At 47.2% G+C, this 14,963-nt stretch overlaps 1 protein-coding gene across 2 annotated transcripts in view; it reads right to left on the bottom strand.

Moving 5' to 3' along the window:
- The window catches only part of Tmco3 (transmembrane and coiled-coil domains 3), a 41,842-nt gene that overhangs the window by 24,004 nt on the left and 2,875 nt on the right, over window positions 1-14,963 (bottom strand). For both annotated transcript variants that reach the window (XM_028881261.2, XM_028881262.2), the window contains exons 2-7: window positions 12,430-12,586; window positions 11,092-11,607; window positions 10,426-10,605; window positions 8,802-8,993; window positions 7,739-7,867; window positions 5,178-5,270 (exon numbers count right to left, since the gene is read on the bottom strand). In XM_028881261.2, the coding sequence (XP_028737094.1) occupies window positions 5,178-5,270; window positions 7,739-7,867; window positions 8,802-8,993; window positions 10,426-10,605; window positions 11,092-11,535 (1,038 nt within the window). In that variant the 5' untranslated portion in view covers window positions 11,536-11,607; window positions 12,430-12,586. The remainder of the gene's footprint in view (window positions 1-5,177; window positions 5,271-7,738; window positions 7,868-8,801; window positions 8,994-10,425; window positions 10,606-11,091; window positions 11,608-12,429; window positions 12,587-14,963) is intronic.

Here is a 14,963-nt window from a genome sequence, read left to right as displayed (position 1 = left end):
CTTTCAATGTGGCCAGGCCAGCCATTTGGGCAAGAAGCTGCTCTTGCCTGGACTGATTGAGAGTAGAGAAATCTGTGAGGAGTAAAAGAAAGAAGTAGCCAGAGAAGGAGGAGGACTCCAGGGGCCAGCCACCCAGACACACAGCAAGTAAGATTTACACAAGTATGAAAATGAGAAAAGGGACCGGGCGGTGGTGGCGCACGCCTTTAATCCCAGCACTCGGGAGGCAGAGCCAGGCGGATCTCTGTGAGTTCGAGGCCAGCCTGGGCTACCAAGTGAGTTCCAGGAAAAGGCGCAAAGCTACACAGAGAAACCATGTCTCAAAAAACCAAACAAACAAACAAAAAAAAAAAAAAAGAAAAGAAAGAAAGAAAATCAGAAAAGGCACAGAGGCAAAAGGTAGACAGGATAATTTAAGTTAAGGAAAGCTGGCTAGAAACAAGCCAAGCTAAGGCCAAACATTTATAAGTAAGAATAAGCCTGTGTGTGATTTATTTGGGAGCTGGGTGGCAGATCCCTCAAAAAGAGCAAAAAACAAACAATAATGGGCAGCCCCACAGAGGCTGGTCCCAGATGCCCAGAGGCCTTTCTCTCCGCTCCTGTACTTGGCAGTTATGTGGTGCTCTGGAGTTAACTCACATCTTAACATTCCTGCCATGAACAGTAGGAGTGCCCTGGGCTGCATCTCGTGGAGCCACTTAGGAAGCCCACTCAGCTGTTCAGGCTCATGAATTTGTGGCAGTTACTCCTGTGAGCAAGGTTGGCAATTTTTTAAAACAGTCTTACCAACCCTTAAAGGGCCTGGAGCTTAAGACTGCTTCTGTCAGTCACTAGCCATGAACTCAGGTACCTAACAGGTTCTACAGCTTGAGTTTCCACATCTGGAAGGAGGAACAGTGAGACTGAATGATCTTTGAGACGGAAGGAATCTGGGGTCCTTGCGAGAGTAGACAAGCACGTGGAGGGCCCGGGGGGGGGGGGGGGGCGGGGAACAACTCATGGGAAGACTCAGGTACAAGTGGGTTCAGTCAGAAGTTCCCAGTCAGCACGGGACCCAGGATGCATTTGAAATGCAGTCTACTGGTCGCCCTGGGTCAGACCACGTGGGCTTTATCGCCAGGTGATTCCCACAAAGAAGCACTAGGAAGCTCCTATTGGCAAACTTCCCACAACAGCTCTCATCCCCAGACAGCTGGGTCCCAGCCCCACGGGCTATCTCAGGTTTCTGTCTCTTCTTTCCCGAGGCACATCCTTCTGAAACCCTGAAACCAGGCAACAGGGCAGGATGTGCCGCACTGGACCTACAGCTGCTCAGGGGCTGAGCACCGGGGCACAGCAGGAACCTGCTGCAAGTGCAGAAGAAGACACGAGAAGAAACAACTCCGGCTCCCCCCACTCATAATTTATTTGGAGAGAGGTAGAAACTGATAAACTGAAGATAAAAAAAAAAAGAACAACATTCAAAGGCAGGTAACCCCGGCACTAGGGAGGGTGAGGTGGGAGGATCTCTGAGCTCAAGTCCAGTCTTCACTACAGACCGCGTCTCAGAACAAAGAGAATAATTCAAGTCAATTTCAAAGCAAGACCCTGGCAGGTCCACGACCCCAGACTGAGCAGTCATCAGGGATGGACACTCAGGGCAGGGAGATTGCATTCTCTGCCACACTGGGAAGCTCTTCCAGATTCCAGGAACTTTGTTTCTAATCAGCCCTTCTGAGGATTCAGTCCTGAGACGGTGTCCCCCAATTACTACTGTTTTGGAAAACATTATCAGATGTTTTCTACCGAACATACGCTGCCTACATGGAAGAGACCTACTGGTGTGAAGTGCTCGCTTTCCTTCCTTTGGGCTGTCATTTATATCTTCCTGAGAAAGCAGGGAAGATGAAGGACTGAATACGGTGGTTTGGTAATCAATACCGATCCTCTGCACTCCAAACCGGGAACTGCAACAGTAACAAGCTGCATCTTGGCGATGAAAGTGCAGAGCCAAGGCACTGTCTAGGTCTGGGGCTCCCACCCAGCACGGATGAGAAGAGAGGAGTGAGTGTGGGACCACTAAACGAAGGCCAACAAGGACTCCAGACAACGCACGGCTCCTGTCCAACGTTCTTCTCCTTTATCAGGCGCGTCACCCCCTCAAGCACCCACAACACACTCCCGTGACAGCGCAAGAGTCCGTCCTTCAGGCTCTCCCCATGTCTAGATCACAAGGGCAAAGCCTCCAGGCAGTGCTAATCAGAACTAGAACTGCTTTACAATGCTTACAAACACGATGTTAGTAATATGTCATAGAACATCATGTCAGCATCAACCCTTGAACACTACAGAAAAAAAAATGGATTGTGAAAACCAGGAGAAACATTACCAAAATTCTCCCATACAGATGATGTCCCAACTGATGTCTAGGAAGATGAGAGCCCTGCTGAAGGTCCTGATGCTCATTATAGAACTTTACCTGCCTTGCTTTATCCGTGAACCACTCACTGCTTGCATCAACTATCTCTAGTTATAAAATCCCAGATGAGCCTCTGTACTTGGAAACAGAGGTCACATGTTTCCAGGAAGCCTGCCCAAGACGGCACCTGTGATGGCTGGTCCTGACTTACTCTAACAAAGCAGGACACCCTAAAAATCCCTTCCACCCAAGCTTATTCCTTCCCTACCCCATATTCCTCAAGAGAATGCTTAGGGAAAAATGGAGCTTTTTTAAATTTAGAATCTAGAAGAATGGTTACTTTTCTTTGAACTTTGAGTTTAGAAATTAACATATGTGGCCTATGATGTAAGAAGCACATGAAGAGACCAAAGTCTCTGGAAGATGGCACCAACACAATTCAGAACTCCTCAAGGAGCATGCCTTGAGACGTTGGTCCCGGGAAGTGAGATCAGACAGATTAACAGAGCTTGCAGCAATGTTTAAAAAAAAAAAAAAGGCAGATAGTTAGGAGTGGTGGTACACATTTAAATTCCAGTACATGGGAGGCAGAGGCAGACAGACTGCCACAATGCCAGGGCCACCCCGAGCTACAGAGTGAAGATCAGGTTCTATCAAGAGTCTACAGGGGACTCTCAACCACCACCACCAACAACAACAACAACAAAAACCCAAAATACTGGCTAGCTTTCACACTGCTAGACGGTGCTATGCACGCTACTAGAGGAGAAAAGTCATCACTCATCATAACCAGCTGTGAATCATGCAAACCACAACAATGACTGGCTTGGCAAGGTGTGCCCTCTGGTGCAATAGCGCTATAAACATGAATGGAGTAACCAACCACCTTCTGATTGGACTCAAGCCCTTATTCCGTAAGATGAAACCCAAACCTGGCACCATTACTGAGCCAAGAATCGATGGCTAGACAGGGCATGGGCTCTAGGGGAGAATCTCCTACTGCTATTCTGCTGTTAAATGAACATAGCATTAAACTGACTCCTAATGACTTATCGTTATACCCACAGGTCACCTGAGCAGCGTCTACTGGCGGTAGATGGTTAGTAATGGAGAGACCCACAACCCGCCAAAGTGCAGAGAATAAGATCACAGAGTGCTGGGCCCTAAAAGGAACGCACACAGCACACCTCCTTCCTAAGGCTCAGGGATCACTGTAGAAGAGGGAGTGGGAAGAGCGCATGAGCCAAAGGCAGTGGGTGGTCGGCAGCTCTGCCGGCAGGCACAAAGCTGGTGCAAGCCCAAGCCAGATCAAATCCCAGCGTGGACACTGGAGCTGGGCACACAATCCCACCCACAGCTATGGCACGGATGGCAGCGGTTAGCTGCTGGGAGAGGGAGAGACAGTTGTTTCCTAAGACTGGGGCCCCTGGTAAGCTGCCCACACTCCAACAGAAGACGATACACCCAAGAATATTTGGGTAGCACAAATGTGTCCTTATAGGTTAAAAAAGAAAATAGACCCAAATTTGGGAGGAGTTGGGGGCCTAAATATGATCAAAACACATTCTATGAAACTTGAACCTCTCAAAGAATGAGAGAGAGAGAGAGAGAGAGAGAGAGAGAGAGAGAGAGAGAACAAAGTTGGGGATTAGGGAAGTAGAGATAGATCTGGGAGGAATTGGGTGAGGAAGTGAATATGATCAAAATAAATTAATTTTTTAAAAAATCCTCAAAAAATAATGAAATGTTGTTTGAAAAAAGAAGTACTATAGAAAATTTGAAAACACAGAGAAGGGTCCAACAATGGCGATTCCCTATTGTCTCCATGTGTGTGCGCTTGCCTCTTTACAATGCTATTATCATGCAATATGTCTTTTTTTCCATATTGGGTCTGACTACATGCAGGTCAGGCTGGAACCCTCCTGTTTCAACCTCCCAAATAGCTAGGATTACAGGTTCATACTAATGTACACAATTTCATTTCTTTCTTTCAAAGGTTTGTTTATTTTTAATTATGTGTGTCTGTGTGTGGGGGTGTGTGCACGTGAGTTCAGGCGCACTCAGGGCTGGATCCTCCTGGAGGTGGAGTTACAGGTGATTCCAAGCCTGTGAGCCACCTGAGGTGGGTGCTGGGCACAGAATGCAGGTCCTCTGCAAGGGCAGGAAGGGCTTTAACCACTGAGCCATCTCTCCAGCCCCTCAGCTTTGCTTCAGGTTAGTGCTGTACCGAACATTTTCCTCTGTTTCTACACTGTAGTAGTTTAGTGGCTACATAACATTCCATCAGGCAGTCAGGTTGCCTGCCATTTAGCCGTTAGTTATTCAGATTATTTACAACATTCTTTCAACATCTGCTGATTGATTGGTGGGGAGGTGCCACAGCCTGCCTCCGCAGGTCAGAGGACACCTCCCTCGCAGGAGTTGATCCGCTCCTTCCACAGTGTGGGTCCTGGACATCAGACCCTGGCGGTCAGGACTGGTGGCAAGCACCTCTTAGGTGCTGTGCCATCTCCCCAGCCCCCAACAGTTCTGTTTCGTTCGGTTTTCCTTGTTTCGAGACATTTATTAGTTTTGACTTTTTCAAACTGATTTTCTAAAAAACTAGTATCAAACTAAATTAAAATTCGTTTATTTTTAATTATTATTTTTAATGAACTAGTTAAACAAACAAAAACCACTTAATAGCCAAGTAGACTCTCTGTGAGTTTAAAAAAAAAAAAAAAAAAAAGTGAGTAAACCAAGTTGCCCCCTGGCAATGGCCGAGGAGTTGGGTCCTTACCTTCCTGAGCTTTTCTGGAGAAAACTCTAAGCCAACAAGAAACAGGGTAAAGAAGACCCCAAATTCTCCCAATGTCTCCACCTGCACAATAGACTGAAAAACAAGGAAGGAGAATATTGAATGTTTTATGTACTTAGCACAGGTTAGCAAAACAACATGTGCTGATACACAGAGGAATATTCCCCAGCCCCCCCCCCCCAGTATGTTTTTAAAAATAAATAAATTCTGTGAATTTCCCTTATATCTGAAATCTTTTTGACTTCCTGACTGTGCGCGTGCACACACACACACACACACTTTCTTGATTTGCCAGAGGAATATTTATTTTCATTTTCATTACAGTTTCTATTGAGAAGCAGCTGTGGGGTTCACCGACTCAAATATATGGCCACTTCTGCCTTCACCACTCCTCTTCTCAGCCTCACCCCCTCCCTCCCTCCTCCCCCCCCACCCCCCTTCACCCCCCCCACCCCCGGGAACAAGGAAGAGGCACCAAAGTTGAGTTTAAGACAATTCACATTGACTTCTTGTTGGGATACGGGGAAGTTTTTCTCATGAGGTGAATTTTTCACATTTGGCACATCCCAGAGGTTTTATTATGCAAGGTTTATATAATATATATTATATATATTAAATTATTAAATTATATATTAAATTATATATTATTAAATATATATTATATAAACCTTGCATAATATATTATATATAATATATATAATATATTATATCTTTATATACATTAAATATATCTTGACTCATTTGTCACTTGTTTTTAATAGTGTCAAATTAAATGAAAAGAAACAGGACGATATATTAGGTTTTAACTTTCTCCAGTGTTCACTGGTTGGTGCCGTGTTCTGAGCCCAGGCTGTCCTGAGTCAGCATGGACTGGGGGTGCCGCATCCTTGTCTGGGTCTGTGTGCGCCTTCAGCCTTCCTCACTGCTCTGCCTACACCACAGCTCTGCTTTACGACGCTTCTGTTGGGACACCATCGTTGAGTTTATCTTTCGATACGGGAACTCGTTCCACTTACTGTCAGGCCAGATGTTACCTCCTTGACATCTTCTTATTTTTATGCTTCCTTACTTCTATTTTCCTTTCATTTCTCGTCCCTTCTCTTGGTCAGACCATTGCTATGATGCCAGAACGATACACTTAAATCTCCGTTTCTCGACTTCACACTGAAAGCCTATCGAGTTCCTATAGGGAAAGGTTACCGTTTGGGTTCTCCTGACTACATCCCACTGTTAGCTAGGATGATGCCCTTGGATCTTCGCTCACAATCACGTTCACCTTCTCGTGGTACAGCGGACTGAGTGCTCGCAGTACCCTGGTGCTGTGTGGCCCAGTTATTCTGACTTACCAGCTTGTTTGGGAGTGATCTCTGCTCCTTGAGCCTGCTTTTACCCTCTACACTCTGGATGGGGAAGGGGTGAGGCAGAGGGGAGTTTCTCCTTAATCGTATTATACTGTTCTAAGTCAGTGGAAATATCTGTGCAGAATATGAGCCTGGAGCACAGTTCACTGCGCTGTGAAGCCTTTGAGACCCTCACGGGACACAGGGCTGCCTCCGAATCAGGTTAACTTGTTCCTGGAAGGCACCAGGCTTGAAGCCTGAGCAGGCTGGGCAGACAGCTCTTTTTTCTGGCCAGAGATCATTTGCTATTAAGATGAGTCTCCTGGCCAGGTGGCTCACGCCTTTAATCCCAGCACTCGGGAGGCAGAGGCAGGCGGATCTCTATGAGTTCGAGGCCAGGCTGAACTACAGAGCAAACTCTAGGACAGGCAGCAAAACTATATGGAGAAACCCTATCTTGAAAAACAACAACAACAACAAAAAAAAAAGATGATGCGTCTCCCGTGGTTGTCGGACTTCGGCCTGGGGAAGTCACGGAGCTCTTCTGAGCTGGTCCAAGGACTGTGAACTAGAGTAGCTTCTGGTCCCTGCACACTGCTTCCTTCCATTCCCTTAGGGGGTCTCAGTGGAATGAGGAGGGTTCTGAGGAGGCTTCTGAGGTTGGTCCTGTGCTCTCCTGGGTGAGTCCCTCCACCAGGAACTCACAGCACCCACTCTGAGCCCCTTTCCCACTGTATGCTTAAGTGACGAACTCAAAAATGCCCAGGAACCCTTTCGTTCCTGCCGGAATGTGTTTCTTTCCTTATGACAGGGATCATCACCCTGCCCCACAGACGGCTTGAGCTCTACTGTCTCCTGAGACTAGGACTTCTGTCAGCTCCCCCAAACCACAGGAACTACATAAAATTATACTAAGACCAACATTTACAGCTGACTTATTGTTGTCTGAATGTTGGTCTGGACAATCCAGGCCATCATATCACCAGAAATGCAATTTTTAATAGTAATATAATTTAAAGAGACAGATAGCCTGTCATCAATCCACCTTGCATTAAGAAATGCAATATTCCCATGGATTAAAAAAATGCACCAAGGGTCTCTCTCTGCCTGGTCTCTTCACTGACTCAAGCTCAGATTTGTTAGTGTCCGTTCATGTTTGGGTTCCATCTTGTTAGACACTAAGACAGTGAGAATTATGCTTACCTTAATACTGTTCAGCCCGGAGGGCCCCAGGAGCACACCACAGATTATATACCCAAACATCGTGGGCAATCCAATTGTTGTGCACAGCCAGCCGCAAGGTAGGGACAACATTCCTATGGTCACGATGTCCTAACACAGAAAGGAAAAACAGTAAGAGCGGCTGCCTGTGAGGGCGGAAGGGGACGGAGGTCCTCGACTTCACCTCATCTCGTGAGACTAAAAAGCAAGTGATGAAAATCAGGGGCTAATGCTCACTACTGCTATGTCTCACACAGAGGCTGAGGCCCCTAAACTGTGTTCTAAGAGATGAAGTCCAGTTCTGAAAGGGTTTGTCTCCTTGCTCAAGCTCTCTAAAGGACATTCCACGACCCGTGACTGCTTGAATTGCATTGAGTGTTTTGGTTCCAGGGCCCTAAGAGTTCACACATTAATCCATGGTACCTTCACTGTTGGATTTCTCACCACTCAGTAACTGATGCAGTAAGATCCAGTACGGTGCTGAAACCCCCCGGGCGAGTGAGACGGGGTATTTATCCAGTCTCCAATATTTCATAGAGATTATGTACTCATCACAAAAGGAGGGGAAGAGAACTCTTCAGAGGAGCCCCGACCTCCAGGGAGGGTACTGACGATGTCAGCTACAGAGTTGGCTCTGTAGGCCATTCTGTCACAACCATGGACAGCAGCACCCGACATGCGCTTGGTTCTCCAGTGAGAATCAGCACCAGGGAGGAGCCCCTGGGCATCCTGTCTTCTCTGCCCATCAAGAGAGGCCGTTTAGAAGTCAAACGTGGTGCTGTCTCCTGTGATGCCTGCACTCTGGAGGCTAAGGCAGGAGGACTGCCGGGAATTCAGGGCCAAACTGCACTACCTAGTGAGCTCCAGGCCAGCCCGGGCTCCAGAGCGAAAGAGTCCATCTCACCAAAAAGAAACAAGACCAGAAAGGCTTCTGAAGGAAGAGACGGGAATGTCCCAGTGGAGCCTCTGACAGCCAGAAGGCTGGCATGGGGCCGGAGGCAGCTCAACCTTGCGGGCCAGCCCCAGGCTGATGGGCACGGCTTGCCTTTATGAAGTGGTGGTCCGCACGAGGGATGGTGGAGTCTCGGGGCTTGGTCAGAATGTACTGGTTGTTCTGGGAGTCGATAAGCATGCTGAGACCCAGGCCATCCTCCACTTCCCGCTTTGTGATGTTCTGCTTGGAACTGGCCTCCTCTTCCTCCACTCTCAGAACAGCCTCGAAGTTGACCCCTTTGACCTGGAAGAGAAACCAATGTTACACAATTAGAACTAAATGTGTTCACACCAGCATTTAAAGAATCAGGACTGTAGCCAGGTGGTGGTGGCGTACACCTTTAATCCCTGCACTTGGGAGGTAGAGGCAGGAGGATCTCTGTGAGTTCCAGGCCAGCCTAGGCTACAGAGGGAGTTCCAGGACAGGCTCTAAAGTTACACAGAGAAACCTTACCCCTCAAAAAACAAAACAACAACAACAACAACAAAAAAGAATCTGAAAGAGTAACTGAAGCGTTTCAGTGTTCTGTGACAAAAAAGATCAGTAATGTTAAGTCTGGGGCCAGGGTCTGGAATCCCAGCTCATGAAGGTAAGGCACAAGGATCCCAAGTTCAAGACCTCCCTAGGCTCCAGAATGAATTCAAGGGTAGCAGAGGCAATCTAGCAAGATCCCCTCTCGTAATAACTAAAAGTGGAAAGAAGGCTGGGTGTGTAATCCAGTGGTATGGCACTTTTCCAGCAACGTGCACAGCCCTGGGTTCAATACCCAGTACTTCCAACAAACAAAACAAACCAACCCAATAGTATCCACTGGCCAGAATCAGAGAATTTTTCAACTAAAGAATTTAGGGGTAAAAATATTAGGGCTTATGCTACTTCCAAACATCTAATTTACTTATGGTATATTCTTTCAAATGTTTATAGCTTTAGAAATAACTAGGAGCTTTTCTCCGAACCCAGAAAGAATTAAGCGCCCCTTTCCTTCCCTGTTTTCTATTCTCCCCACACATGTCTGCATTTACTGATTTGTTTTTTTGTTTTTGTTTTTTTTAAAGATTTATTTATTTATTATGTATACAGAAGAGGGCGCCAGATCTCATTACAGATGGTTGTGAGCCACCATGTGGTTGCTGGGAATTGAACTCATGACCTCTGGAAGAGCAGTCGGTGCTCTTAACCTCTGAGCCATCTCTCCAGCCCCTACTGATTTGTTTTTACTCCATAACCGTTTATGGGTCCACCCAAGACCCACCATTCTTGACAACAGTATGAATTTTCCCTTACGATCTCAACATAGGACAAATGAGAAGCCGGAATCCTATTTCTGCTATAAGCTGGTCTTTTGCAGAATTTAACAGACGCCCCAGTAGATAAGCATTAAAACTCAACCACCCAAAACCCTGAGTCTAGAGTCCCAACCCAAGCTGAGTGGCAAAGCTAGGGCCCGAGACAAGCCGTTTATACAGGAATGAGTGTGACTGTTACGAGAGAAAGCAGAAAGCTAGCTCACTTCTGAGGACACGTCATATTAATTCTGACGTGGCGCAGAAGTGTTTTAGCCTGTCCTCAGTCTCAGCTTCCCTAAGACACACAAGTGAACACCTCGAGCATGTCGGGGCCCATGCTCCTCATAATGGCTCAGCAGGTGGAAGTGTCACTCGGGAGCGCTGCTTACTGATTTATTGTCATCGAAGGCATGCTCCTCTATCTCCTCCTCCAAACGGTCGGCAGCCTTCCTCACGTCTTCGAGGATCTCGTCAAGCATGGACAGACTCTTGTTTCGATGCTGCATGTTTTTAAGGGCTTCCACTTGGTGTTTTTCGGCAGCAAGAAGTTCCACATACTCTGTCTCTTCCTAATGATTTGTAAGAAATGAGGCTTTGGTAAGGGTCACACCAGGTCATGACTTCCTCACATCCACTAAAGGCTCTGATCTGGATTAGATCTACACGTTTTCTGGGTCAATGGGCCATTTGTGCAGGTGCAATTCTAACTCTAACCAGCAGAGGGAGTCAAGCATCCTAAACTTTTGGGGGGAGCTACTTGGAAACATAGCAAACCGGCCTGCTCTGGGCTAACACGGAACCATGTGCTGCGCACAGATCCACATGGATATTTCGCTACTTTCTGAGTTCACAGGTAGAGCACAAGCCAACCCTAGTCAGTTTGAGTTGAGCACGAGGATTTACATGACACGGCTGGGAGCCTCCTAGAAGCAACGACTGGAACACACAGGCTTCGAGGAAGGTACTCCCTCCGGCCAGCCTTCTTAATTGTGTGTGTCACCTCAGCCCCAACTCCCATCCCGACAGATCCCCGCAGACCGGCGGCAGCGGCTGACCTTAATGGCGGCCTCCCGCAAAGCCTCCAGCCGCTGCTTGCTGCTCTCTTTCATGTTGACCACATCTCGGTAATCCCCCTGCAGGGCTCTCTGCAGTCCGTAGATGGCCTGGAAGACCGAATTCTCGCTCTCGTTCAGTTCTTTCTGGAAGATCTCGAACGTGTGCACCTGGAAGAGCTTCTCCTCGCCTGACAGGCTGGCGTCCCTCTCCACCGCTCTGATGGCATTCTTCAGTTTGTTCAGGACCACGTTCTTCTGACGCAGGAGCCCCGTGAGCCTCCTGCAGCTGTCCAGGACCCACTGCTTCCTCTGAGTGGCCGTGGCCCCCTTCCCCCGGTGCAACTTGATGGCGTGTTTGGCCACCTCCTCGTGCTCGGCGGCACTGGCTATCAGCTGGAAGAACGGGAGCAGCATCCAGAAGAGGCTCTCATCCAGGACCTTCATGGTCCAAGGACGCGGGGCAGCCTGTGGGGTCTTCCGCTACATCCAGCCTGCATCTTACACACGCATTCTCAGCTGAAAAGCAAATGTGACATTGCATCATCCACTTCTGAACTTACTATACCCGGATGGCCACCAAATCCTGAATATTAAAGGACCGTAAGTGGAGAGTAAGGGAGTTCCATCTGACGTTAGAGACAATTTTATTTATTTATTTATTTATTTAATTTCCAAGATAGGGTTTCTCTGTGTCGTTTTGGTGCCTGTCCTGGAACTCACTCTGTAGACCAGGCTGGCCTCGAACTCACAGAGATCCGCCTGCCTCTGCCTCCCGAGTGCTGGGATTAAAGGCGTGTGCCACCACCGCCCAGCTACAGACAATTTTAAAAGTTGAAAACATAGCCTCTCCAGACAACATGTCACATGCCTGTCATCCCAGGACATAGACGAGGGAAAAAGAAAGACTGGATTGGGAGTTCAAGGCCAGCTTAAGACACATAATGTCTTGTCTCAAAACAACCCAACAACTAAAACAGTAAGTAAATCACACATAGCTTCATAAACTGACCACGTGTGAAAGACAAAAACTATTCTACTTAAGAGGAACCACATACCGGGTGGTGGTGGTGGTGGTGGTGGTGCACGCTTTGATCCCAGCACTCAGGAGGCACCTTTTGGAGTATTGTCATTTTTCCCACGTCAGCCATAGTAGACATGAGAATTTAAAAAATTCACAAGCGTCTGACCAGGCATGGAACTCTAGGACTTAACCAAATGTTCAAACCTTTTCCACCACTGAATTTCCACTGAAATTCGGTCTCATTCTCTTTTCCTTTGAAGGGACAACTAACACAAACACATCAGTGTTTGGGGGGAAAAAAAAAAAAGGCAGAGAACCTGGTTTCGGATGTCGAGTTTTGGGGTGTGAGGAAGGTCTTGGTGCCAGCGGCGGCTGAGGCTGGAAGACACTGCCCAGGGCAGGTGAAAGTAATGTCTTCAAAGCTGGTGGCTGCAGCGCTCAGTTATGGTCACTGAGAAAGAATGACCTTGGAGGCTGAAAAACAGACCGCAGAAGAAACAAAGATTAGAGAGGTCCAGTAAGTTAAACTCTAGGAGTCCTCCATGGAATCGGCTGGACACGGAACCCCTGGTCACAAGGAGTTTTGGCCACAGAGGAAGCAAAGCATAGCACCTCACACAATTTATAGCTCACAGGAAACGGCATAACACTGACACAGTCCACCTGACCTCTGGAAGAGCCTCCAGGTGAACGCCATGCCTACAAGACCTCCTCCACCCACAAACACGCCAGCACTTCACCTCCCTGGGAACCTGCCTCCTAAACCACATAGCCACTCACTGCTCACCCCAGTGATTTTCCAGACAAGCAGGCTAGATGCCACACAAATAAAAGGAGGCATTTCTAGAAACTGCATCCCGACAAAACCAGGAAGGGAAGGCAATGGAGACAGGCTAACAAAAAACAAACATGAGAACTTGGATCTCTGAGTTTGAGGCCAGCCTGGTCAACAGAGTGAGTTCCAGGACAGCCAGGGCTGCACAGAGAAACCTTGTCTCAGAAAACAAACAAACAAACAACAAAAGATGAGAACTCTAAAACTCTAGAAGCCTGGTCATTTAGTGAGGGCTGCTACATGCAGGTGATTCACCACGTTAATTCTCTTAAACCCCACGGCCAAAGCAACTTGTGGAGAGGAAAGGGTTATTTGGCTTGTGCTTCCAAATCACTGTCCATCACTGAAAGAAGTCAAATCAGGAACTCAAACAGGGCAGGAACCTGGAGGCGGGAGCTGAAGCAGAGGCCACGGCGGGGTGCTGCTTACTGGCTTGCTCCTCATGGCTTGCTCAGCCTGCTTTCTTATAGAACCCAGGACCAGCAGCCCAGGGGTAGCCCCACTCATATTGAGAGGGTTCTCCCCCATCAATCACTAATTAAGAATATCTCCTACAGGCTTTCCTACAGCCCACTCTTATGAAGGCATTTTCTTAATTAAGGCTCCCTTCTCTCAGGTGATTTTCGCTTGTGTCAAGTTGACTTAAAACTAGTCAGCACACTGTTAAACCAGAGGAGGGCCACTGTGGTCAGAATAACAATGAAAATCACCAAGACCACATTCTGATTGAAAGCAACCATTTCAGCAGGGCTTGAGGAGGTGGCTGCTCAGGCTGGCTAGGGATGCATAGAGGAAGAGCTTGCTGCTGCAGGAGCTTTACTGCATGCCAGAGTCAACACAACTTTACCACCAGGGTTACCAGTTCAAACGCAAACTGACTACTTCCTCCTTCCTGGCAATAAACCGGATCTGTCTCCTCTAGGCCTCCCGAAGTAGCTACCCTTCTCCCACTCCCAATGGGCATAGTCCCTCCTTTAGAAGGACATACTGTGGCTTCTCAGAGAGGGCAGAGACCTGGGATCCTTTGTTTATGCTTCTCACCACTCGCCCCCCCCCCCACAAAGATCTCCAAGTGTGATTATTTTATCGACCTCATGCTTCAGAAAAACAGCCTCTGTGAGAATAGCATATTACACCCGTTTCTGCTTCCTTCCTCAGCCAGGTTCCTGAAATCAGCTGTCCTTCCAGCTCACATAGGAGGGAGTTAATTTTTATGACAACTTTTTGAGGATTCAGTTGTGCGAACAGTAATATTTTTCATAAAAGATACTTATAACTGAAATTATCTAGATACCCTTAAAACACAAATGACACCTTTTACATAAGTTCATTTTACTTTACTTTAAAACCTGCCTACAAAATCCTATGGACGCCTAAATTATAGTATAAAAATTTTAGGAAATTACTAAACATTTCTAGTTTGTTACTTTTAATTACTAAAAAGACACTTTGATAACAGGTGTGATGGCGAATATTTGTAATCCCAATACTCAGGAAGCTAAGCTAAGGCAGAAAAGCCAGGAGTTCAAGGTCACTAGGGACTACATAAGAAGAGCATATTTCCCCAAAAAAGCAATAATGATAATAATAAAATGGAAAGACATGCTGGCTTTCTGTAATATTGAACAGCCGCATCCAACAGCTTGGATAGATCGCAACACTGACCGGAGAGATCCCCCAAATGGCAAAACGATGTAAAGTCCACTTAATGTTCTCAAAATGATACACGATAGGGATGCACCTAGATGATGGCTGTTAGGGTAAGGAGCAGGAGGAGGTGGCTACGGCTGCTAAAAGTAGGAGAGGTTCCCAAGAGCTAGACAGGCCTGGACCAGAAGAGGGCAGAGATGCTTATCCACACTTACTCACCTGGGGCTCGCACAGCTAGGCAATCTGCACATCCCAAATTTGACCGCTAACAACGTTCTGCCTATATACAGCCCAGAAGGCAAAGTGCTGTCTCTGGAGAAACCAAGTGAGGGGTCTACTGCACCTAATTTTTATTAGTCTTAAAAC

This window comes from Peromyscus leucopus, chromosome 17 (genome assembly GCF_004664715.2).
Source record: "Peromyscus leucopus breed LL Stock chromosome 17, UCI_PerLeu_2.1, whole genome shotgun sequence".
Classification (NCBI taxonomy): domain Eukaryota; kingdom Metazoa; phylum Chordata; class Mammalia; order Rodentia; family Cricetidae; genus Peromyscus; species Peromyscus leucopus.
Note: the sequence above shows the minus strand (reverse complement) of the source record. Positions and strands in the feature narration are given on the sequence as shown.